Below are 25,626 nucleotides of genomic sequence, written 5' to 3'. Positions count from 1 at the left end.
GGGTTTGTTGTCTGTGCAGACTTGATGGACTGAATGGCCTCCTTCTGTACTGCAGGGATTCTATGAAAATAACCAGTTACGACATTTAGAAAGCGCTTTTTTTATGCAGTGAGTGGTTAGGATCTGGAATGCACTGCATGAAAGTGTGGTGGAGGCCAATACAACTGGGGCTTTGAAAGAGGAATTAGATAAGCATCTGCTGAAAAAAACTTACTTGTGGGGAATTTGATTTGATTTATTATTGTCACATGCAATAACATACAGTGAGAAGTATTGTTTCCTGCATGCTATACAGACGAAGCATACTGTATATAGAGAAGGAAAGGAGAGAGTGCAGAATGGAATGTTGCAGTCATAGCTGGGTGTAGAGAAAGATCAACTTAATGCGAGGTAGGTCCATTGAAAAGTAAAAGAGTTAGCATAGAATTTTAAAAGCATAAAGCAAGAGTAAAAGATAGAATTAGAGGAAATGCTGGGTACAGATCACACGAAGCCATGCTCCGGCGCCATCTTGGTTCATCCCCTTGGAAAGGGGCAGCAGAGCGAGATCAGCTGAGTGGCTCTCACCGAGAGCAAACATGGACACAACAGTCTGAATGGCCTCATTCTGTGCTGCAACCATTCTATGATACTACGAACAATGAAGTTCTCCATAGTACCCAGGCCAATATTTCACCCATTACCTCAAAACCATTGTTACCTGGTCACATCTCATTGTAGAACCTGACTGTGTGCAATTCAGGTGTCACATTTCTTTACAACATGGCCATACCTCAAGAGTATTGCATTAGCTGCGAGGCACTTTGGAACATCCTGAATATATATTGTGGATTTCTGTTTCCAAGTTCTAATGCAATATAATTACAAATTTTCTAAAAGTGTATTTACACAACAAGAAGAGAACTTAGAATTGTCTCCCGGCAATTTATAAGTGCTTCAAATATGTGTGTATGTGTGTATAAATTTGTGTATAAGTATAAATATTGATATTTATATTTCAGAATAGAATATAATTTGCCTGACAACATATTCTATACCTTTCAAATGGGTCCTGTTTTTTCTGAACTGTATACTCAACAATCATAGGGTTCAGTTACTGAGAGTGCTTGTCATTCAATTGCTTGCATGTGGAACAGTAGAAGACAATAGAACAAATGGATTATGTGACACTGTCTTCCTGAATCCTATGGTGCCACCCATGGATCTTTGAAATTGCAGTTTCATCTCATGTACGATCAAGAATAACTTGGAAAGCACCATGAAAAACCGGAACACCTTTTTGTTAAGAAATTAAATGATAGAATTTAATTGTGTTAAATGGCAGTGCTGCCTCGCAGCGCCAGGGACCCAGATTTGATTCACAGCTTGGGTCCTGTGGAGTTTGCATATTCTCCCCATTTCTGCATGGGTTTCCTCCGCGTGCTCCAGTTTCCTCCCACAGTCTGAAAGACATGCTGGTTAGGATGCATTGACCTGAATAGGCACCGGAATGTGGTGACTAGAGGAATTTCATGGTAACTTCATTGCAGTGTTAATGTACAGCTTGTAACTACGAAATAAACATTTCTCTAAAACTTCTTTTTAAAGTGTAAAAATGTGTTTCTTCTTTAAGTGTTTACTCAGGTAATACAAAACTAACAAGAAAACCTTAGACCCAATTTAAACTCTGGCTGAATGAGTGGAGGTTATGTGTCTTAAACTTGGTCCCAATGCTGTGTCTGTGCTTCTGTATTTCAATCCAGTCTGATTTCTCCAACAGATAAACAGAAAGTTTACCAAGGGGTGCGGGTGAAGATCACCGTTAAGGAGCTTTTGCAGCAAAGGAGGGCTCTTCAAGCAGCTGCCACAACCACCACCACAGCGGTACAGGACAACTCCTTTACATGTTAACTCTTTTAAGTTTCACAACCAATAAACCTAGCCTGTCTGGAATGGAAGATTCATTTCATAAAAATATGCAGGCATGAGAAAAATACCTCCTCATAGTCCAAAGATGTTAGGGTTAGGTTGATTGGTCATGCTAAATTGACCCTTGGTGTTGGGGATTACCATTAAATATATGGGGTTGCGGAAATAGGGTGGGATTGTGGTTGGTTCAGACTCGATGGGCTGAATGGCCTCTTCTGCACTGTAGGGATTCTATGATAATAGAGGCCAGAGGTAGAGAATTAACAACGCAATTCGATATAAATGATGATGATATAGTTGCAATTACAGTGACATGGCTGCAGGGTTACGAAGGATGGGAACTGAACATTGAGCAGTATTCATCATTTAAGAAGGGCAGACACAAAGGGAAAGCAGGTGTGGTAGCATTGTTAGTAGAATCATAGAATCCCTACAGTGCAGAAGGAGGCCATCCGGCCAAATCAATGCAATGGTGAGGAAGGATATTGGCTCAGAAAATCATGATGTGGAATCTGTATGGGTGGAGGGAAGAAACACTAAAGGACAGAAAAAATTGCTGGGGTTTGTCTCTAGGCCTTCAAACAGTATGGAGATGTAAGGGAAAGTATTAAAAAAGAAATCAGAGATGCGTGCAATAAGGGTGCAACTGTAATCATGAATGATTTTAATTTAAATATATATAAACCAGATGTGCAATGGCACACTGGAGGAGGAATTCCAGGAGTATGTATGTGATTTCTTTTAGACCAACACATTAAGGAATCAACCGGAGAATAGGCTATTCTAGGCTGGGCACTACTCTGAAAAAGAGCTGAAGGGCCCTGGCCAATATTAATCCTCACCAACATCACTCAAACAGATTATCACTTCTGTGTTGGTAGGACCATGCTCTGTTCTGTAGGTCATAGAAACCTTACAGTACAGAAGGAGGCCATTCAAGCCTGCACTGACACCAATCTCACCCAGGCCCTAACCCTGCGACCCCACATATTTACCCTGCTAATCCCCCTAGACTCTAAGGGGCAATTTAGCATGGCCAGTCCATTTAACCCTTAACCTTTGGAGTGTGGGAGGAAACCAGAGCACCCGGAGGAAACCCAGACTTGGGGAGAACTTGCAGACTCCACACAGCCAGTGACCCGAGGTTGGAATTGAACCTGGGTCCCTGGTGCTGTGAGGCAGCAGTGCTAACCACTGTACATTTCCTACAATTAATGCACTTCAAAAATACTTCATTGGGTGTAAAAAGATTTAAAAAAAGGTTTCAAAACTGTGGAAGATGCTCTAAAAATGTCAGTCTTCCAATAATTTCACACTCAACATTGTCCAACTTCACAGAAATTTCTGACACAGACCCATGGAATGTTCTAGCACTGAAGGAGGCCATTTGGCCCATTATACTTGTGCTGGCTCTTTGAAACAGCTATTCAATTAGTCCCTGTCTGTGATCTCCCCCATAGTCCTGCAAATACTTCCTTTTCAAGTATCTATTGCACTCCCTTTCTAAAGATACCTTAGAATTTGTTATCATCATCCTTTCAGGAAGTGTATTTCAGATCATAACAAGTCTCTGCAATGAGAAAGAATCTCGTCTCCTTGTTTACCAAGTGATTTATATCTGTATCCTCTGGTTATTAATCAGATTGGTTACCAGTGAAATTAATTTCTCTTCATTTACTCCACCCAATTTTAAAAACCTCTGTTAAATCTTCTTTTCTGTAAGAAGATGTCCAGCTTGTCCAATTGTTCCACATAATGGAAGTTACACAGCTCTAGAATCATTCTGGTAAATCCCCTCTGCACTCTCTCCAAGCTTTTGATGATTTTCCTAACATGTGGGCCCAGAATTGGATGTTCCAGCTGAGCCTAAAAAGTGATTTATAAAGATTTAGCATAACACTCTTGCTTTTGTATCCTAAATTTCTACTTACCAAACTAAGGAATCCTTTTTTTTTAAACTTGTCTTTTCAACTCAAATAACTATGCATGCTCTGTAAAATTGCACTATTTAGTGTATAGTGTTGTCTCTCACAGAAAGATAGAAACAGAAAACTAGAAGCAGGAGTAGGCAATTTGGCCCATCAGGTTCACTGATGTTCTTTTGGAAAGGGAATCTGCTGTCCTTACCTGGTCTGGGAAAGCATGTTGTGACTTGGGAAAGCACGATGTGATTTGCTCTTTAGAGTTGCCAGTTGAAAGTATGATTTCCGTGTTTATCATTTTTGATAACGACCCATTGAGTTTTCATCCATTGAAAAAAATCTTAAGGGTGGTATAGGTTTAGCACTGCTGCAGGTCACTGTCTGTGTGGAGTTTGCACATTCTCCCCATGTGTGTGTGGGTTTCTTCCAGGTGCTCCAGTTTCCTCCCACGCTCCAAAGATGTGCATGTCGGACTGATTGGCTATGCTAAATTGCCTTTGAGTGTCAGGGGATAAGCAGGGTAAATACATGGTGTTATGGGGATAGGGCTTGTGTGGAATTTGTGTCGGTGCAGGCTCAATGGGCCAAAATGGTCTCCTCTGCATTGTAGGGATTCTATGATTTCAGAATGTCCAAAAGCAATTTACAGTCAATGAAGTACTTTGAATTGCAATGACATGTGTAAGATAGGAAATTGGACAGATTACGTGGGGGATGTGATAATGATCAGATAATTTGCTTCAGTGATGTTGCTTAAGGGATAAGTCTTGGCCAGTGGAAAATGACATGTTTGTAATTCTCAATTCATAAAGCTTCTCCATGCTGTGAGTTGTTTATGTGATGCTCTGTATAAGCTCCTAAGTGTAGAATCCCTACATTGCAGAAGGAGGCTATTCGGCCCATTGAGTCTGCACTGATTCTCTGACATTGCATTTTAGCCAGGTCTTATCCCCATAATCCCACATATTTACCCCATTAATACCCCTAACCTATACAGCTTGGGAAAATGAGGGACATTTTAGCATGGCCAATCAACCTGACCTGCACATTTTTGGACTGTGGGAGGAAACTGGTGCACTTGGTGGAAACCCACGCAGACACAGGGAGAATGTGCAAACTGCACACAGACAGAAACCCAAGGCTGGAATCAAACCCAGGTACCTGGTGCTGTGAGGCAGCAATGCTAATCACTATTGCCACTGTGGCGCCTCCCATTCATCCAAACCTGCAATGGCAGATTCTTCCATTAAATCATTGATGTAATCTGATAGATCTGTACTAAAAATGCAATTTGGCAAAATCATCACTGCTGTTAGTGTCATATGCAAATACTCAAACAGAGTTAATAATTCATGGTGGGTTATACATTTATTAGTTAGTAATTGAGATCAGATATCTAGTACTTTTCCACACTTCCAGCTGAAGTTGGATTTATGAAACATCCTTGTAATAACCTTTTGCAGTATTTGATTATATATTCTAAAATACGGGAAGATAGATATCTTGTTCATACACAGGGTTTGGACAATTACAGAGAAAAGGATACTTTATTTGCTTAATTAAGGATACTTAAGGATACTTAATTCGTTGAAACTGCTAAGGAGTTAAATCTTATTGCCACTTTTCATTCTGATGGTGAAGAATTTACATTGGAATTGTTCCAATCACAGCAAGACCAGTGATGATTAATGAATGAAAAAAAAATGAAAACATTGCTCTGTATTTGCATTCGAAAACCAAAACATTTAAACTTAAAGTCATTTGGTAGCATAGAACTTGAGTATTGCTGGAAAAAGAGACATGTTGTTGGAACTTTTCATCTTGCACTCATCAGGACAGATGTGCAAGGTCAATTGTAAATGGAACAACAATTTATTCTGCATGAAAATAGAATGCTGATTGGTTGGCAAGTTGGTAGAGGCTTTGCCATGGAGAATGCACCATGACTCTGATTGGCCAAGGCATGGTCATGAGGGATGAACCATGCAATGGCTGCCCCCCCAAGCTTTTTAGTTGAGAAAGACTACAATGTGTGAACATGCTCCTTCTGTGCAAAGGACATGTGTGTTTCATGGCAACATGTCTACAAATCAGAATCCACTTGCCAACCAATCAGCACCCTCTTATTTTGTAATATGAACTATTGCTCCCTTTACAATTGGTGTTCTTGCAAAACTGTCCTGATGAGTGCAAGCCAAAAAGTTTTGACAACGTTTCTTTCTTCAGCAAAACATTTACAGTTAGTGTCTTGTGAGTGAAATGTTGTGTTCACAAGTGGCATAGATGTCAGTTTTAGGACATGGATTACTTTGCTGTAGTTAACATTTAGAATTGGTCGCAGCAGCTCATGGGTGGGTGTAGCTGGAGCGGGTGTAGAATACTCTACATTCAGTGCTCTGTATTGCCCGCACCTCAGTAATCCCTATTTTACCACTTCAATATTTCTATTTCATTTTTTTCAATTTCCCATCCTTCCAGAAGTTATCAATACCCAGTCCAGTTATTGTTTGTTGTTTGAAGCAGTTCCAAATTCAAGCACAATCTTTAATCAACAATTTACAAAACTCTTAAGCTGCAATCCAACAACTAATAAAACTAACATTGCACAATAATTCTGCTACTGTTCTGTGGATATAGCTGCAGGCTAACTGGATAAAAGCAAATTACTGGGATATTGGAATCTGAAAAAAAATGCTGGAAAATCTCAGCAGGTCTGGCAGCATCTGTAAGGCGAGAAAAGAGCTGACGTTTTGAGTCCAGATGACCCTTTGTCAAAGCCCAAAAATTAAGCAAATTATTTTTAACATTGCACAGAAAAGTGATAAGACATGTTTGCAAAATATTGTTTGGGTCATGATGAGATTGACAGCATGTGGAGCTTTAAACAAAGCCAATTCCTAAACTTGATAACTATGCTCTTGACCTTTGGTCTGGGTACAAAGGTATTTGCATACATGGGTTGGATTTAATGCTTCAGAACTTCAAAGCTAATGAGTTACTTTAGAAATGTAGTTATTGTTTCATGGGTGCCACTCTTACCTCAGTAGTAGCACTCCTGACTCTGTCAGTTGGTCAGTCAAGATTTCCCCCCTCCACAGATCAGAGCTGTGGAGTTAAATCCAGCTGACGTTCCAAAACAATGCCAAGGGAGTGTTGCTCTGTTTTTCAGATAAGAATTCAAATGAGCGTCCTCTGTCATCTAAGGTGGTTGTAAAGACTTCTGTGTTACTTTTCAAGTAAAGCTTCACCAACATGAATGGCACAGGGGTTAGCACTGCTGCATCACAGCAGTGAACCTGGACCCTGGTTCAATCCCAGCTTTGGGTGACTGTCTCCCCACGTCTGCATGGGTTTCGTCCGGGTGGTCCGGTTTCCTCCCACAGTCCAAAGATGTGCTGTTAGGTGGATTGGCCATACTAAATTGCTCCTTAGTGTTGGGGAATTAGCAGGGTAAATATGTGGGGTTATGTGGATAAGACCTGGATGGGATTGTGGTTGATGCAGGCTGAATGGGCCAAATGGCCTCTTTCTGCACTGTCGAGATTATATGAACAGCATGAAAGCAGATTAACTAGTCGACTGTCTCATTCCTGAATGGGATCTTTACTTCTGTTTTTTGTAAAGTGGCTGCTATATTTCCCTCTATCTGAATTAAGTATAATTGGGTTTCCGAGAGTTAATTATGGGAAGTTCTATGCTGCAAAAGTGTGCCCACTAGTAAGTGAGTCAGGGTGCTGAAGCTCATATTACAATCCTGCCATTAGACAGATGGTGAAACAGAGAAAATATGTTTTGCCTCTTCAGATGGTGTTGCATTTGATCCCAGAACATTGACATGCAGTAAAGTGCTCTATGTCCTCAAAACCTATTCATGTTTCCATTGCACATTAAATAATGTGCAAAATCTATCTCACCACTCAATCCTCTACCTACGACAAAAAGATTTGATGATTCTTTTTGATTGTGCCCACCAGAGCAAAACTTGTAGCAATAAAACAAAAGCAGAATATATTTTATTTATATTAACTCTGGGGGTGGGTGAGGGCGGGGGGGGGGGGGGGGGGGGGGCGGTGGCTGGGGGGAGGCAGGAATATGGCTTGCGGCAATCCATGTGTGTAATCCAAATATGCAGACAAAGTTTCAAACTTGTTCAGACCAGCATCAGGGAACTTTACAGCAAGTCAGCACATTCATGTTTATAGATATCCTCTGATTTTAACACCTTATTTAAAAGCCGTCCTGTACCTATATTAATGCAAGCAATTCAATTATGATAAATACTTGGCCAGATATAATATTTCTTTTCTATTTGTCTTACATGGAATGGGAACTCCCACTGCATATTCTCAAAAACAGGCTTGATGTAGAATATTTGTTGGAGATCAAGTGATAGATATCTAAAGTTTCTTATGCAAATCAAATGTATTCAAATCATTGCATTGTTGCTTTTCCCAAACATGTCAAAAAAGCCCTTCTCCAAGATGTTTTTAAAACAATCTCTACCACACCAACAAACCTAACTCTGCCAATAAAATCCTCCTGTAATATAAACAAATTACTGGAATCTGAAACCCAAAGAGCAAATGCTGGAAAATCTCAGCAGGTCGGGCAGCATCTGTCAGGAGAGAAAAAAGAGCTGATGTTTCGAGTCCAGATGACCCTTTGTCAAAGTTTCTGTAATTGTTGTGCGGTAAAAATGTAGTGACTTTACTTCCTACAAAAAAAATTATTCTGATTTGCAAAGAGTTAAATCCAATCCCAACGTGCTTCCATTTGAATGCTGTCTGAAGTGACCTAAAAATCAGTTCGTAAAAACAATCACTGCAGTTCATTAGGAACTAATGTGAGATACAGCCTGGCAGAGAGATCACTCTTATTCTTGAGAATAATGTAAAAATAAAATCCTGCTTTAGGGATGAATAATTTTCATGTGGTGCCCAAAATAAAACTGAGCCATATCACTTTAATTGCTTGCACTTGTCCAGTGGTCTGAGACCACTTGAAGGAGGTGTTTTGATGTCGCTAAGATAAAAGCAAAATTCTGTGAATGCTGGAATCAGAAACACAAACAGAAAGTTCTGGAAATATCTCAGCAGGTCTAACAGCATCTGTGGAGGGAGAATAGAGCCAACGTTTTGAGTTTTGACCCTCTGACTCGAAACATTGGCTCTATTCACTGTCCACAGATGCTGTCAGATCTGCTGAGATTTTCCAGTGCTTTCTGATGTGATGTCACATCAGGTTCACACAACTTGCAGCTGGTACCCACTTTGTTCAGTGACTAGAGCTGTTTCACTTTATTAAAAGATATAAATCCATGTTGCTCTTGTATCTGATGAGCTATCAGCTTTCAAACGTCTTCTGGTCCATCCTTAAAACCAAAATATATGTCTTGAAAGTTACAAAAACCCAGTTAGTCAGCTCTGTTCTGATTAAAACTTTCAGAAACTGCGAGAGGCTGAGGGCTTTGGAACAGCTCTGGCTCTCTGGTAGCACTCTTACCAGTGGCACAGTGGTTAGCACTGCTGTCTCATGGCACCAGGGAGCTGGATTTGATTCTCAGCTTGGGCCACTGTCTGTGGGATGTCAGCAAGTTCTCCCCGTGTCTGCATGGGTTTCCTCCAGGTGCTCTATATTCTTCCCACAGTCCAAATGACGTGCTGGTTAGGAGCATTAGCCATGCTAAGTTCTCCCTCAGTGTACTTGAACAGGTGCTACATTGTGGCGACTAGAGGATTTTGACGGTAACTTCATTGCAGTGTTAATGTAAGCTTACTTGTGACACTAATAATGAACTTTAAAAAAAGACTTTACCTCCAAGTCAGAAAGTTTTGGTTTCAAATCTCACTCCAGGACTTGAGCTCAAAAAATGGAGAATGATGCTCCTGTACTGAGAGAATACAGCACTGTCAGAGGTGCATCCTTTCAGATGAGACATCAAACTGAGGCCTATCTGCCTTTTCAACTGGATTTGAATGTTCTACCTGGCATTATATCAAAGGAGTTGTCCTTGGTGCCAATACCTATCCATCAATCAACATCACTTAGACAGGTTATCTGGATGATCAAATTACAGCTTGTGGGAGTTTGCTGTGTGCAAATTGGTACTATGTTTCCAACAGTGATTCCACTTCAAAAGTGCTTAATTGGCTATAAAGCACTTTGGCACATTGTGGGAGGTACTATGTAAATGTAAGTCTTTCTTTCCTGTTATATCATTTGACATGAATGCAAGATGGTTTCAAGGGCATGGCCATAGCTGCAAACTTCCAGAGTAAAAACAGGGAATGCTGCAACACAGAACAGATCCTCCAGTATCAGGGAAACTTATACATCCAGGGCATTGAACATAAGAACAAAAGAAATAGGAGCAGGAATAGGCCTTTGCCCTTGGTCTTTGCCCTTTACACATGCTGCCAGAACTACTACCCTACCACCATTTTACTGTCAGCTTTTGACCGTTTGTTCTTTAATCATTTGCTCATTTTGGAATGTCCACATATTAACTCAGAAATGGTGCAAGGTCCTCCCTCCCCACCCCCCCTTCCCCTCCCTCCCCCCCCCCACACTCCCCTCCCTCCCCCCCCCCACACTCCCCTCCCTCATGCCATCTCCACCCTTTTCATTCACCATTGGCTCTTCTGAATTGGATGATTCCTAGAGGCATTGGACAGGTTATTTTTTCTCTCTGACCGAAGATGAATGGGACTCCTGTCCGCCGTTGTCTCATGTTCAAACGCGTTGACCGGGGCAAATCCCAAACCGGGCACACAGGCTCAGGGCTTCATTGTCTCTGAGCCCAATATCAGTTCCAAAGGAGTGTCTTAACAGCCTGTATTTCCGTAAGCATCCTGCACTTCCACTGCAGGCGACTAGCAAACTGAAGCTGAGTAGTTCAGTGTGGTGTAAAGTGGTACAGTCTGCAAGGGGTGCTCCAAAGATTTAGCAGTGCAAAATTAGTACCTCAGCATGGAGGTTTTATTGTTAAATATATCTTGGTCTTTTGGCTAAGAGGAGGCTCGGATCAAGCACCATGGTGGGGTCGGGGGAATGTGCATTACCCGCTCTTAACAGCTTGGATCTTGTAGCTCGAACCCAAGACAGGAAATGGGGAGTCTGGCTTGTCAGCTTGGATCTGGAATGTGTCTCTTGTAGGTGCTTTGACTGGAGCAGTATGGTTTTGACTGAATATATTTAAAAGAAAACCAAGAATGCACAAGGGTCAATTGTATATCCCACCTCTATCACTGTCTACATACTATATTCAACAATTTCCAATGAACGGAAAACCGGCATTGCGTTTACTTAAAAACAATGTTTGACTGGAAACGTGTTTGAAAAAGACTCCTAGGTGCAGAGCAAAGTTAGAATAAACTGCTTCATGGCGTGATGCCAGACTGCGCTTGCCAAAATCAGCACACTTAGTAAAGGTCCTAGGGCAACAATGTGAAAGTCCAATTCACACCCCAACTCTTTCTCTTCCCAGATTACCGCTCATGTCTGCGTGAAAGTCGTACCGAAAAAACACGCGCAAATAAAGCAGTCGCCCTTTTTGACCCCTGTGCAAAGACCAATGGAACCTATCCACGAAGCATGTCGCTTTAAACAGATATTCAGCTTCTAAGCACCTACCATTGCTTCCAAAATAGAAAAGTTTTTTTTTGACCAATCCGAAGTCACATTGGAGCCATCACTGATCACAAAACATGACACAACTCTCCGAATCACTATCAGTCTTCCAAACAATTAACTTGAGTTTAAGTTTATTTATTACTGTCACAAGTTGGCTCACATTAACACTGCAGTTAAGCTTAGTCCAGTACTGAATACTCCAAAAAGGGTGGACCAGAAAGCCACACACTCCTGTTACTGTTTGCAAAGATTTGAAACATCCAGACTAATAAGAAAAAAATAAACCACATGTTGCAGTTTTGCCTTCATATTGTGAGAGAGGGAGAGACAGAAAAACCGCCAAGGATGTCCCCAAGTTTATAAGTTCTGCAAGTAATACTGCACAGCAATAATACCAAGCTCAAGATTCCAGAAAAAAATCCTGACACAATCTGTATTGCACTGGTGATGTAATGGAAATGTGATCCTTGATCCGAGGAATCATGTGATGTGGAGAGAACGCAATGCCTAAGTCTCAAGTAAGACTGAAGATTGTCTGCAACATGTCAGGTGCTGCCGCTTTCACCCTGAGTCAGTTAAAAGACACTACACATACAAAAAAATCACTTTCATCTAAACCCACCTCGCCTAACTCCCTTTTATAAATTCTGCTCAGTTAAAGGATTTATAATTTTTTCAGGTAATTCAAGTTGACAAAAGAATCGGTGTAGACACACAACAAAAATAGAAATAGGAAAATGAGTCTGAACACAAAATAAAGGTCTAAATATTTAGCCAAATTAGGATTTTTAAAAATATTTAATAAACGTAATTGCAATGAATGATATTTTCTTGTGTAAACTATTAATCTAAGCCGCCCTCTCTGCGGATTGGTTTTGCTCGCATACTTTCCACCCCTCACCCAAATTTTACTTTGTTATGTTCTAATTTCAGCTTACCACAAGCAACTGTCCTCAGTTCGCGGAGCCAGCGTCTCCCGCACAACCAGGTAGGTAAAAATACATAAAAGAAACACCATCCACCTCTCCAAAAGGGGGCCACACTTTTTTTTTAGCTCCGCGCTTTTGGAGATCAGGCATCTAACTCTTTAATATTAAAGACCAGGCAGTGCATGCATAATCCGCAATCCACCAATCAGGCACAGCAAGTGGCAGGAAAACATGCAGATGGATGGGTTGGGACGAATCAGACTTTAGGGTCCCTGCAACATCCTCCAGCTTCATCAGCAAACTCTGCGGATCTAGGGGGGCGCAGGGGAGGGGGGCTTACCAAGGTTTGGTATCGAGCCGTCGCAATATTTTAAACGTCGAATTCTGTGAATATTGCATCTCTGCTGTCAGGTTCCGGGATTCCTCCCACTTGCTGCTGCTAGGTGCCGAGCCCCGGCTAAACAGACTTGTCCCTCTCTCTCTCACTATCCCTCCCTTGCTCTCGCTCTCTCTCTCTGCTCTGTCACCCCTCTATCATCAATCTCTCTCTTCTCTCCTTCCCTATCTCTATCTCTTTTTCTTTCTCTCCCTCTATGTCTTCCATCTTTTTATCTCTCTTTATTATCTCTTTCATCTCTCTCTGTCTATCTCTCCTCTCTCAATCTCTATCTCTCTCTATATATATCTCCTCTCTCTTTCTATCTCTCTATCTCTCTCTCCCTCTGTCTCTCCTCTCTAAGCCCTTGCTCTCTACCTCTCTCCTCTTGCTCTCTATAGGTCTCCTCTTATCTCTTTCGCGTCCTCTATCTCTCTTCTCTATCCACCCCTGCTCTCTACCTCTCTCTTATCTTGCCCTCTATCGATTTCCTCTACCTCTCTCTGTCTCTCCCGCTATCTCTCTCCCCTCTACCTCTCTCTCTCTCTTGCTCTCTATCGGTCGTCTCTACCTATCTTTCTCTCTCTCTCTTTAAAGACTCTTGCTCTCAGCCTCTTTTGAGCAGTGTGTGTGTGTGCGTGTGTGTGTGATAACACGATCCGAATAGACTCTTCACTCCCAATGTTCACCCACCAGCGAACGGGTTCACCTTCAGTCTTATGGAAAAGCAAAAAATAATACAATAATCGTCCCATTTGAAAGCAGCCAGTATCAGGGGAGCAGCGAGGCTGGGTTTTCTGCTCAATGTTAGCATGCACAGGTCTAAACCCAGTAAGAAACGTTAAAGGCAAAAAAAAGAGAGCCCTTAAGAAAGCGGCAGAATAAAGACGAATTGATCGCACCTCAATCCTTTGCATTTGTCATTTTAAGGGAGTGTAACTGAGGAAACGTCTGTGATCTCCGTTACTTTGCAGTGGGATTCAGGGATCGCGTGGAACTCAGCCCATATCCGCATTATCCAGGGAGAAATCCATGCGGACCCTGCCATTAAACAGTGACAGGGTACTGGTACAATGTGGAAGGGTGGGGGGGTCTGGAAAGCACATTCACCCTCTGAGTGTCCTGTAAAATTACAGCCCGGGTTTAACCACAACACATGTGAGGGCACTGGATTCAACCCAAATGAGTCAGATTCTGCAATTGGCAGAGAAGGAAACAAATCAAGGCGGAGAGGTGTCAAAGTCCTCTGTCAGCTTATTCAGAGTTGACGGCAGGGCTGGTGCAATACAAAGTAGATGCTAAGTGCGAGATGTGGACAGTTTTAATTCAGAGAGTTGTGTTTTATACATTTCTCTCCCCGGCCATGCTGAAAAGCAAATGAATCCAGGGTTCGAGTCCCCTTGGCTGTGGTGTCTTCTGCACATAATGTACTTGCTGTCTCTCTTGCCAGACTGTTCTGAGATTGCATTCCCTGCAAACCTCCTCTATCTCTCATCCCTATCTCTCTCTCTTTTGCTATCTCCACTCTCTCTCCTCCCTTCTGTCTCTTACCTCTCTATTCTCCCCCCACCTCTCTACCCTTTCCCCTCCCACCACCTCTCTTGCTCTCTTTCCCTCTCTCTCTTTCTCCTCTTCAACCTCCCCTTTATCTCTCTCCTCTCTTGCTCGATATCGGTCTCCTCTATCTCTCTCTTTCTCCTCTAAAGATTCTGTGCTCTCAGCCTCTTTTGAGAAGTGGGGTAGTGGTGTGTGTGTGTGTGTGTGTGATAACACAATCCGAGTAGAGTGTTCACTCACAATATTCACCCAGCAGCGAATGGGTTGTCTCACTGCTGTGTCTCAGCACTTAAGAGGAATGGACAGATAGCTCTCCATTATGTGATTGGGGGGGAGGGGGTGGGTTATAACCTTTCCATTTCTTGCATTTTACGAAAATCTATTTTAACTTATGGGGGAGGGATCTTTATCAGATTGTTAACTTAAAACAAAACAATTTTATTTAATTAGCAACCCTTGAATTTTCACAGACAGGATGAGATCTATCAGTGAGACTTGACCCGCTATTTCACCCCACCCCTTCCCCAAAAACCCGCAAGGAAATGTGACTGAATTTTCTAAAACCTCTCGCCAGCTCTTCACAGTGCCTGTCCTCCGCCTAACGGGAGTGAAGCCGCTTTCTATGAGTGCGACCAGCTTCTGGAGAATGTTGCCTACGACCAGAATCCGATCTTCTACGAAAGTGCCGAGGTGTATGAGAAGTACCTGCCTGACCTCTGCACGGAGAACTCATTCACCTCGCACCCTCCTGCCTCGCACTGTCCCCCAGCCAGTTACCAGCCACTCAACCACTGCAATCACTCAACTATGGTAAGTTGACATATCTCTGCCTCTTTTGCCGTTCCCTAATACTGTATTGACCATCTGACCATGTAGCCGGTGTAAGTTGCTCTGTCATAGAATCCTACACAGCAGAAGGAGGCCATTTGGCCCATCGAGTCTGTGGTGACCACCATCCCACCCAGGTCTTATCCCCATAACCCATTGCATTTACCTCAGCTAGTCCCCCTGACACTAAGGGGCAATTTAGCATGACCGATCCACCTGACCCACACATCTTCGGGCTGTGGGAAGAAACTGGAGCACCTGGAGGTAACCCACACAGACATGGGGAGATCATGCAAACTCCACACACACAGTGACCCAAGCCGAGAATTGAACCCGGGTCCCTGGCTCTGTGAGGCAGCAATGCTAACCACTCTGACACCGTGCCGCCTCTTTGTTGAGTTGGCCCTCTAATTTCCTTACCTAAACAAGTATGCAGCAGAAAAATCTTCCTTTAGTTGCCTCAGTCCCTTCATCAATTAAGGAACTCCAGCCAACTCCACTCATATATGCAGAGGTCTCTCAAACCTGAGATGTTAATCGTATTTCGAAATTGGTAAACTGTTGCAATGTGACCTGCTTCTTTGACAACAAGAACACCTTGTTCCTCATAAGAAGACACTTGTTGAGCTCATCTTTGGGAATGCCATTAGGGCATCACAGGGGCACAGTGGTTAGCACTTGCTGCCGGCACCAGGGACCGGGGTCGATTCTCATCTTGGGTGACTGTATGGAGTTTGCATGTTCCCCCTGTGTCTATGTGGGTTTCCTCTGGGTGTTCTAGTTTTCTCCCACAGTCCAAAGATGCTAAATTGCTCCTTAGTGTCCCAACATGTGTAAGTTAGTTGGATTAGCCATGGTGAATGTGTGGGGTTGCAGGAATAGGGCAGAGGGAGGGCCTGGGCAAGACATTTTGTCAGTGTAGTGGGCTGATTGGCCTCCATCTACATTGTAGGGATTCTATGTGTAGGTTCATTGATCTGGCCATGCTAAGTTGCCTCTTATTATCTCAAGATGTGCAGGTTAGGTGGATTAGCCATGGTAAATGACTGGGGGCCCAGAGAGAGGGTGGTGGAGAGGGCCAGGGTGGAAAGCTGTATTGGCGATTTGGTGCACACTTGATGGAACAGTTGGCCTTCTTCTGCACTGTCGTGATTCTATGGATTCCGTGATTCAACAAAAGAAGCAGTGTTCTGTCATCCATGTGGTAAATTGGTTGACACCAACACTCATTCTATCATGTAAGACTTTAGCTGTATTTGTGTAAATTGAAGAGCAGTAAAGCCATCCTGTTCTGAGCCTGAATTGACCATCCCAAGTTAATAAAACTTTTACGGCAATGAAACAGCACAAACATTCATCTAAACCATACATTGTAGACAAAGTCCGCAGTCATTGTGATGACATATAAGCTTTTCCTGAGACAGATGATTATATTTTTCCAGCACAGGAACAATCAAAGTGATGCAAGTATAGACCTTTTGAAATAAATTGTTGGAAATCAATTGTTGCATTATTTAAATGAAGTCAAAGAAGAATTTACATTTGCAATTTTTGCATTCTCAGCTTGTTCCAAAGAATTTCTAGTAACATACTTTTGAAATGTAGACATTATATTGCGCACAGCAAGATCCCTGAAACAGCAGTGAGATGCATAACTAGTTACTTAATTTGGTTTTGTTGCAGAGGATGTATTTTGATCAGGATACCAGGAAATCGCTTGCTTTTTTCATTAAATAATGGCAAAGAATTGTTTACATCCACTGGGCTTCCAGTTTTTGGGAAAGATGATGTGCCAGCTGGGATTCTCCCAAAAGATTTTTAAGTTTCCAATGTGTGGGAAAATGGGAGTAAAAGTCCTGACTTTTCTTTAGCATGATTGCCCTCATATGATTCGCTGTGGAAAGCAGGGGGTGGAACCTATTCCTGCCTGAGAGGCCAGCAGCACAGCTCTGAGTGGGCCACTGCACACGTACTGATCTGTCAGCTCTGATATTGGCATATGTGCAGAAACCTGCCCCATTGCCAGTCACCGATTGCTGGCCAGCTCTGCAACTCGCAACTGCTGGCCAGCCCTGCGAACCTCCTGTCCCTCCATCACTGGCCTCCCGGATTCCACCAAGCCAGCCCTGATGTCCCCGACCCTTACACTGGCCAGTCCCAACCTCCCTCCTGCCTGATCCCGATGACCAGCTCCAACCCTCCCAGACAGTCCAGTCCCCACCACTGAAGTCCTTCCCCACCCATCCCCACCCAGATGACCAGCCCTCTTCCTTCTGCCACCAGTCCCCTTGTAGAGTGGCAGTGGGTCCCCCATACCCCCACTGATCACCCACCAATAGGCCCTGCCCCTCTTGCCCCATCCCTTGGCAATGCCTAATTCTCAGTGGGCAGTACCAAAGAGCCCATTGTGCAGTGCCAGGGGATGAAGCTGGCACTGCTAGGCTGGCACTGCCAAAGGGGCAGCACTCCCCCTTACCCCTCGACCTCTGGGGGGGGGGGTCCCTCAGTGGCCACTCTCCCCTCCAGTGGGGCTGTGCTGTTTGTTCCCTGTTAGCGGGGATCAGGAGTAAACCCCCACTGAAGTGAACCACTCCTGGTAGTGGTGGGCGGGTGGTTGTGGAAATGCTTGCTGGCCTGAAGAGTTCAGTCCCAATCCTGCTAATGAAATGTTGTTGCCAATTTCAATATTCGCCAAATTCCGGTGCAGAGCTGATGACGCTGAAAAAGCATAGTGCCGGAGATGCGCAAGGACATGATGCTCAGGGGGAAGCCCCCAAAACAACCCTCACTGACATCCCTCAGCCCACTGTGCTACTCGACCAGCATAGTAGGCTGGGAGGATCGCCTCCCCACGTTCAACAGTGGAACATGCCCTCAGTACTGCATTAGAATGCCAGCCTAGATTATCTGTTCAAGTCTTATAATCCACAACCAACTGATTCAGAGATGAGAATGCATTAAGGTTTATTTATTTATTAGACACAAGTAAGGTTAACACTGCAATGAAGTTACTGTGAAAATCCCCTATTTGCCACACTCCTGTTCACGTACACTGAGGGAGAATTTGGCATGGCCAATGCACCTAACCAGCACATCTTTTGGACTGTGGGAGGAAACAGGAGCAACCAGAGGAAACCCAAGCAGACACAGAGAGAATGTGCAGACTCTGCACAGACAGTGACCCAAGCCGGAAATTGAACTCGGGTTCCTGGCGCTGTGAGGCAGCAATGCCAACCACTGTGCCACCGTGCCGTCCCACCAGAGCGCCCGACATTCATTTCTTACAGCTAATTCCATTGTTTTTCCTCCAGATCTCTGGATTGCCTGCCTACTCTTCCATGGATTTTGGCTATTCTACTCAATGTGTTCCATCAACTCCAGAAGACATCAGTCCATCTTCACACTTGGATCCTAAGTCATTTTATTCAACCCCTGAAGAGTATTTTTCTCAGCAACACTACAGTTGCACATCGGCAATCTGCTCCATCTTTTCCTACATGCCAGATAATATAGAAATGGGCCCTGCATTTGAAAATGGTTCATTTACAATGCCAGAGTATAATGACTATTCAACTGGAATGTTCACAGGAGATTTTTGGAGAGGAAACCTAAATGAATGTTTAGACTATTGACATGATTATCAATAATGTTATTGAGAATCCCTTGTGTTTCTTAAACAGTTCTGTAGAGGTTGGCTGAAAATAATTTTGATTGGATTTGAACAGGAAAAGTGTCACTGGACAGCACTATAAAACCAAATAAGAAAGATGTCCAGATGCAACAGCTTTGAAATCACTGCCATTTGAATCCTTTCCATTAATTTCCTCTAACAAATGTTCTCTTTTCCCCTGAATATATTAACGTTTTGTTGGGACATTGTACTATGGGCGCTGGTCGTTCTCAGGTATGATGCCCAGGTAACTATTATGAGGTACACACACTTGTATTGATGGGTTGCTCTATCACAAATGCCGCATGGTAGCACAGTGGTTAGCACTGCTGCTTCACAGCTCTTGGGTTCAATTCCCAGCTTGGGTCACTGTCTGTATGGAGTTTGCACATTCTCGTCATGTTTGTGTGGGTTTCCTCCGGGTGCTCCGGTTTACTCCCACAGTCCAAAGATGTGTGGGTTAGGTCAATTGGCCATGATAAAAGATTGCCCCTTAGTGCCCTGAGATGCGTAGTTTAGAGGGATTAGCGGTTAAATATGTGGGGATGTGGGGCCTGGGTGGGATTGTGGTTGGTGCAGACTCGATGGACCCAATGGCCTTTTCTGCACTGTAGGGTTTCCATGTGTCAGATGTTAATAACCACACATCAATTTCTAGGAATAATCACTGGCACATTATCTTGAGCATCTCAGATGATTACTCCCTTCCCTAGTCCAGGAGTAATAAAGTGAAATATAACATATTTTCTACTGCCCAATTTGAAGTCAGAATAAACTTGGATGGAACTTGGAGTCTTTTTTGTCTGTAGGTCTCAGCTACATCACAGATTCATAGAATCCTACAATGCAGAAGGTGGCCATTTGGCCCATTGAGTCTGCACCAACCACAATCCCACCCAGGCCCTTATTCCCTTAACCCCACAACTTTACCTGGCTAAGCCGCCTAACACTAGGATCAATTTAGCATGGCCATCCACCTAACCCGCACACCTTTGGAGTGTGGGAGGAAGCCGGAGCACCCGGAGAAAACCAAGCAGACACGGGGAGAATGTGCAAACTCCACACAGACAGTGACCCAAGCCGGGAATTGAAACTGGGTCCTTGGCGCTGCGAGGCAGCAGTGCTAACCACAGTGCCACCGTGCTGCCTGGATAACCATGCTGAACTAAATGGACCAGACTTATCCCCGAATAATTAAACACACGTTCTTCAGTTAAGACCAATACTCCTTTCACTGTTCTGGGCAACTGGATATATTCATTGAACTAATGGGAGATTTTTTAATTTGTGTGGGAGCATACTGTTCATGTACTAATACCTGGTAGAATTTTTTCCTTTTATAGTTAGTAATAATACGATGCACTTCCAAATCAAACACGCAACCAGTTAGCATCAATGCCAATTTCTTCCCATGCCATCCTAACAAGCAATCTGAAATCTATCACCTATATGGTGAAAATTTAATTTTTCCATTTCTTTTCATAAGATCACATCAAAAACATTGGGAGAAACCATTTGATCCATCTTCGTTCATTCACCTGAAATAGCCTACACTTTTCTCAGTAGAGCATCCAACCATTTATTAAATGATTCCAAACATTGGGCAGCACAGTGGCACAATGGTTAGCACTGCTGCCTCACAGCCCAGGGATCCGGCTTCAATTCTGGTCTCTGGTCACCATCTGTGTGGAGTTTGCATGTTCTTCCCATGTCTGCATGGGTTTCCTGCAGGTGCTCCAGTTCCCTCCTACAGTCTGAAAGACATGCAGGTTAGGTTGATTAGCAATAGTAAACTGAGTCTAGTGTTAGGGAGATTCGCAGGGTAAATATGTGGGTGGGATTGTGGTCGATTCATACCCGATGGCCGAATGGCCTCCTTCTGCACTGTAGGAATTCTATGATCTACTGTGCTCAGAAATGCATTTCACTTGTTGATCGCTTTTTGTGTGAAGAGCTTTCTGATATCACTCCTAAATTTGCCCTTTACAATTTGGGCCTTTTTTGACCGACTGTCAATATTTACCTTTGAGCAGTATTGACTAGCCAAAGATATGATTATGGCAACGCAGTTTCAGCCACTCACACTTACTGTCATAGAGTCCACCTTTAGACACAATACAGCTAAATATACGTGATATGTATATTAACAAACATCTGCCATCATTCGGTGTAAAACTTTGCAGTCTTCCTCTTTCACCAAAGTTTTGAAATCTTGCATGAACTTAACAGACATAATACACTTTAACAAAGTTTCCAGGTTTTTGGCCAGCACTTGTGAGTGGTACCTTGATTTCATCAGCGTTACCGCTGGGAATTTTGACCCACACAGTGAGACCCGGCCCTGCTCTCCATCAAGAGCGTGGTTGGGTGCTATTTGCCATTAGTCAAGATGTCTCCTGTTGGAGCTGCTCATTATTGATCAGATTCCATCTGTTGGCCCAAAGTGATTATCCTGAATGATCAAGGTGAGCACCGTGACAGCTCCCCTCTCCATTCCAAAGTCTGGCCTTTCCACTCATGATACACACTCATTGAATTGATAAACTGCAACTAATAAAATAAAGCACACAAGTTGGTTAACAAAACACTTTGCACACTCTGATCTTGTTACTACTTCACCTACAAGTACACAAAAATGTTAAAATTCACAGGCATACGTTGTGTGGAGAGTAATACTAAAACCACATACAGATCAAGGCATGTATTATTCACCTATTCGTTACTAATCAAAATGAAATTTGCCAGATGTGGGGAGTGACTAATAGATTGGATAACACTGTCTTGGACTGTTCTGCATTTGATTTTTTTGGTACTATCTCACGTAGCTCTGTAGGGCCCCCAATCATTCTCCTTTCAAGGTGGGAGAGACTAACATGTTGAGTCTCTTTTCATGCACTCGGTTCCCCAGTGCTCGATGTCTTGACTAACTTGAGTGCACATTGACAAATTACTCCGGACGTGTGCCACTCAGGCACCAAACTGAATTCCAAAATTCACTTTACTTCAGAAAGTGGGAGTATGAAGAGGAGGAGCGCACACACATCTGTTTGTGCTTGACTACTTAACTTGCATTGGCGCAGGAGCAAGAGTCCAAATGCTCTGTTTCAACTAGTTCCTCTAGCAGCTATTAAAATTCCTTCTGAAAACCTAACGTTCATTTCAATAGAAACGTCACACTTTCATGGTACCAAAGGCTGTTGCCTTGGAGTGAATGGATTGCTTAAGTTCATAGGAAGGCAAACATGCCTGAAACTCACATTCCTGAATGTTGTGAAGAGTCATTATTCAAATCAGTCCTGAATTTTGATTTAATATCTTACCACATGTCAGAACTTTTATTTCTCTATCTGCACGAAGAATATATTTTTCAAATTGCACGCCTGGATTGTTTGATTTTTACCTGTTTCATTTGTTGTATTGTAGTGCCACTCTGGAGTTAAGCACTTGTGTTTATGTGGAACTGGCAAACCATGAAACGATCATTTATATATTTTGAAAGTAAGCTTTTTTTTTACAAATGAGAAAAAATAAAAATAAGATTGTAATGGTGTGCTCAGCTACAATGATTAATTAAGCAAACATATTTCTATCTGTTGGATTGTCAGTCAGTCCAATTTAAACCATAAGATCATACAGCAACCTATTTTTAAAATGGAGTTATTGGATGTGGACATCACTAGCTGGGCTAGCATTTAATGGCCTAACTGCAGACGACATTTGAGAGTTTCTTGTATTAATTTGTGGGACGTGGGCATTGTTGGCTGGCCAGCAATTTTTGCCCATCCCTAGTTGCCCTTGTTCAGAGACAAACATATTGCTGTGGCTCTGGAGTCATACGTAGGTCACACCAGGTAAGGTCAGCAGATTTTCTTCCCTAAATGACCTTGGTTAGCCAGATGGATTTTTCTGACAATGAATCATTACAGTGCAGGAGGAGGCCATTCTGCCCATCGAGTCCGCACCAACAACAATCCCACCCAGGCTCCATCCCCGAAACACCATATATCTAAGCCCACCAACCCCTTTAACATACACATCCTGGGACGCTAAGAGGCAATTTTCCATGGCAAATCAACCTAACCTGCACATCTTTAGACTGCGGGAGGAAATCCATGCAGGCACGGGGAAAATGTTTAGACTGCACACAGTTGGTGACCCAAGGCTGGAATCAAACTGGGTCCCTAGCTCTGTGAGATAGCAGTGCTAACCAATGTGCCACCGTACCACTCAGGTGTGTGATGACCCATGGTCATCAGTAGATTCATAATTTCAGATATTTTTTATTGAATTCAAATTCCATTATCTACAATGGCGGAGTTCGAACCCAGGTCCCCAGAACATCAGCTGAGTTCCTGGGTTAATAGTCTAGTGATAATACCACAAGGCCATCGCTTCCCCACATTGTCAACCACATTGCTGTGAATCCAGAGTTAAGTGTAGGCTAGACCAGGTAAGGGTGGCAGAATTCCTTCCCTAAAAGGCATTAATGAACCAGATGGGTTTTTAATGACAATTGTCCCATCACTAGACTTTTAATTCCAGATTTTTTTTATTGATTTCAAATTTCACCATCCTAGGTCCCCAGATCTCTCCCTGGGATCTCTGGATTGCTAGCCAATTGACAATACCATGACACCACTGCCCACTCCTCCTGTACTCTCTATTTGAAACAACAATCAATCAAAATCCAATCCCCAGCTCTTTCCTCAAAGTCTTTTTTCCCTTTCCAAGCATACATCCAACTATTGAGCCTGTTTCTATCATTCTTTCAGGCAATGCAATCCTGGTCACAACAACTCACTATGTGATAACATTTCTCTTTATCTCACCTGTTTTCTTTTTGCCAATTGTCTTAAATCTGTGTCCTTGTGTTACCAATCTCAGTGCCAGTAGAAACAGTTTCTCATCTTTAACTCCATCAAAACCCTTTCTAATTTACAACAACATTATTTAATTTCTCTCAACCTTCTTCGCTCACAGGAAAACTTGCAGTTTCTTTCCGCATGATAAAGTTACTTAGTATCATTCTGGTAAATCTGGTGTGATCATTAACAGGTTAAAAAGATCTATAATATGTGGGCCACATTCCATTAGTTCCTCCAGCTTTTTCCTTTCCTCAAGCTATTGTGGAATCTTCACTTTCCCTTTCACTGATCCCTCATCAGCGTGTGCACATATCACAAAAGTTTTTAACTTGCTACACGCTGAAGACCTTACAGCCCACCTTTTAACCAATCAAAAACTGGCTCAGGCCTTAACAACAGTGATGTTAAAAGTTAAAGTGAATTTATTTGTCACGAGTAAGGCTCACATTAACACTGCTATGAAGTTATTGTGAAATTCCCTTAGTCGCCACAATCCAGTGCCTGTTCAGGTCAAAACATCTAACCAGCACATCTTTCAGAATGTCCACAGAAACCCCACACAGACATAGGGAGAATGTGCAAACTCCTCTCAAGCCAGGAATCAAACCCAGGTCCCAGTGCTGTGAGGCAGCAGTGCTAACCACTGTGCTACCTATCACCAGTCACTCAACTTGGCCCATTGTGAACAAGAAGCGGAGAGCTGGGCATTGTGAGAAACTGGGTTTAATGCCCCATATTATGGTTGTTTCAACTCCACGTTCCAACAGCAAATCAATGAGGGCCTCAAGTGCCAGATGAGACATTAATGGTGAAATAATGAGCTTGCTCTTTCCACCAGAAAATGACACCAGCGAGGTACCTTTGGTAGCACTCTCGTTTCGAGTGATCAGACCTGGGTTCAAATCCCACTCCAGGATTTGTTACCCATGGATGGAGTGTTTGTGCAACTCAAAGCAGATGATTAATCAGCCTTTGAAAGCCCTTAGCATGTGGCTCAGTGGGGAGCACTCTGGTCTCTGAATTACAAGGTTTGTGGGTTCAAGTCCCACCCCAGAGCCTTAGTACCCAAAATCAAGTCTGCTGCAGCCCTGAGGGAATGCTGCATTGTCAGAGGTGTCATTGACGAATTGAGATGGATCAACAGAATCTCCCAAAAAGTGGTTGAGCCTGGGGTAAATTAAACATTTCAAAACTGAGTTTGACCATTTCTGTGGGATAAGAATATTAAATATTACAGAAGGAGGAGGTTATAAAAGTCTGAGATTACGTACCAACCGTGGAGTTACAGGAATGGGAATTGGGTGAGATTGTTGGTGGCGCAGGCTCAGTGGGCCGAATGGCCTCTTTCTGCACTGTAAGGATTCTAATCCACTCAAGAACAGCTTCTTCCCTGCTGCCATCAGACTTTTGAATGAACTTACCTTAAATTAAGTTGATCTTCCTCTCCACCCTAGCTATGACTGTAACACTACATTCTGCACCCTTCACCCCTAACCCCACCCATTTACCTCACTATTCCTCTAACCTATGTATCCTGGGACACTAAGTTCAGTTTAGCAGGGCCAATCCAACATGAAGCAGAACACTCAACATTATGGTAATGATTTTTTCTTAGGCCCTTCCAAAGATTTCAACATATTGGCAGCATGCCAGATTAGTGGAGTCAGTGCATGGTGCCCCAACGTTTGATCAAACTAATTATCATTTGGGAAACCTTTAATCAGCTTCAGTCATGAAAACTTTAAAAATGTCAGTTACTGTGCAAAACGGCTGAGGTGTCTTGGGCCCTGTGAGTGTAGCTGAAATTCTGCTGAGTATGGTTGGAGCCGCACTGTGGAACCTGCTGCCAAATATTCTGGAACGCTTGTGGCCAAGCTGGCACTGCCAGACAGGCATTTCAAAAGGAAAGTTTTAGTGTTGCATTCCAAGGAGAATATGT

At 43.0% G+C, this 25,626-nt stretch overlaps 1 protein-coding gene across 1 annotated transcript; it reads left to right on the top strand.

The window, feature by feature from the left end:
- Positions 1–495: 495 nt before the first annotated feature.
- pou2af1 lies at positions 496–22,343 on the top strand. Its single transcript, XM_080214564.1, has 5 exons — positions 496–655; positions 1,760–1,863; positions 12,396–12,450; positions 14,899–15,134; positions 18,464–22,343. The coding sequence occupies exons 1-5, from the start codon at positions 496–498 to the stop codon at positions 18,782–18,784; spliced, it is 876 nt and encodes a 291-aa protein (XP_080070690.1). The 3' UTR covers positions 18,785–22,343.
- The last annotated feature ends 3,283 nt before the right edge of the window (positions 22,344–25,626 follow it).

Source organism: Carcharhinus amblyrhynchos, chromosome 29 (assembly GCF_965287045.1).
Source record: "Carcharhinus amblyrhynchos chromosome 29, sCarAmb.v2.hapA, whole genome shotgun sequence".
Taxonomy (NCBI): domain Eukaryota; kingdom Metazoa; phylum Chordata; class Chondrichthyes; order Carcharhiniformes; family Carcharhinidae; genus Carcharhinus; species Carcharhinus amblyrhynchos.
Note: the sequence above shows the minus strand (reverse complement) of the source record. Positions and strands in the feature narration are given on the sequence as shown.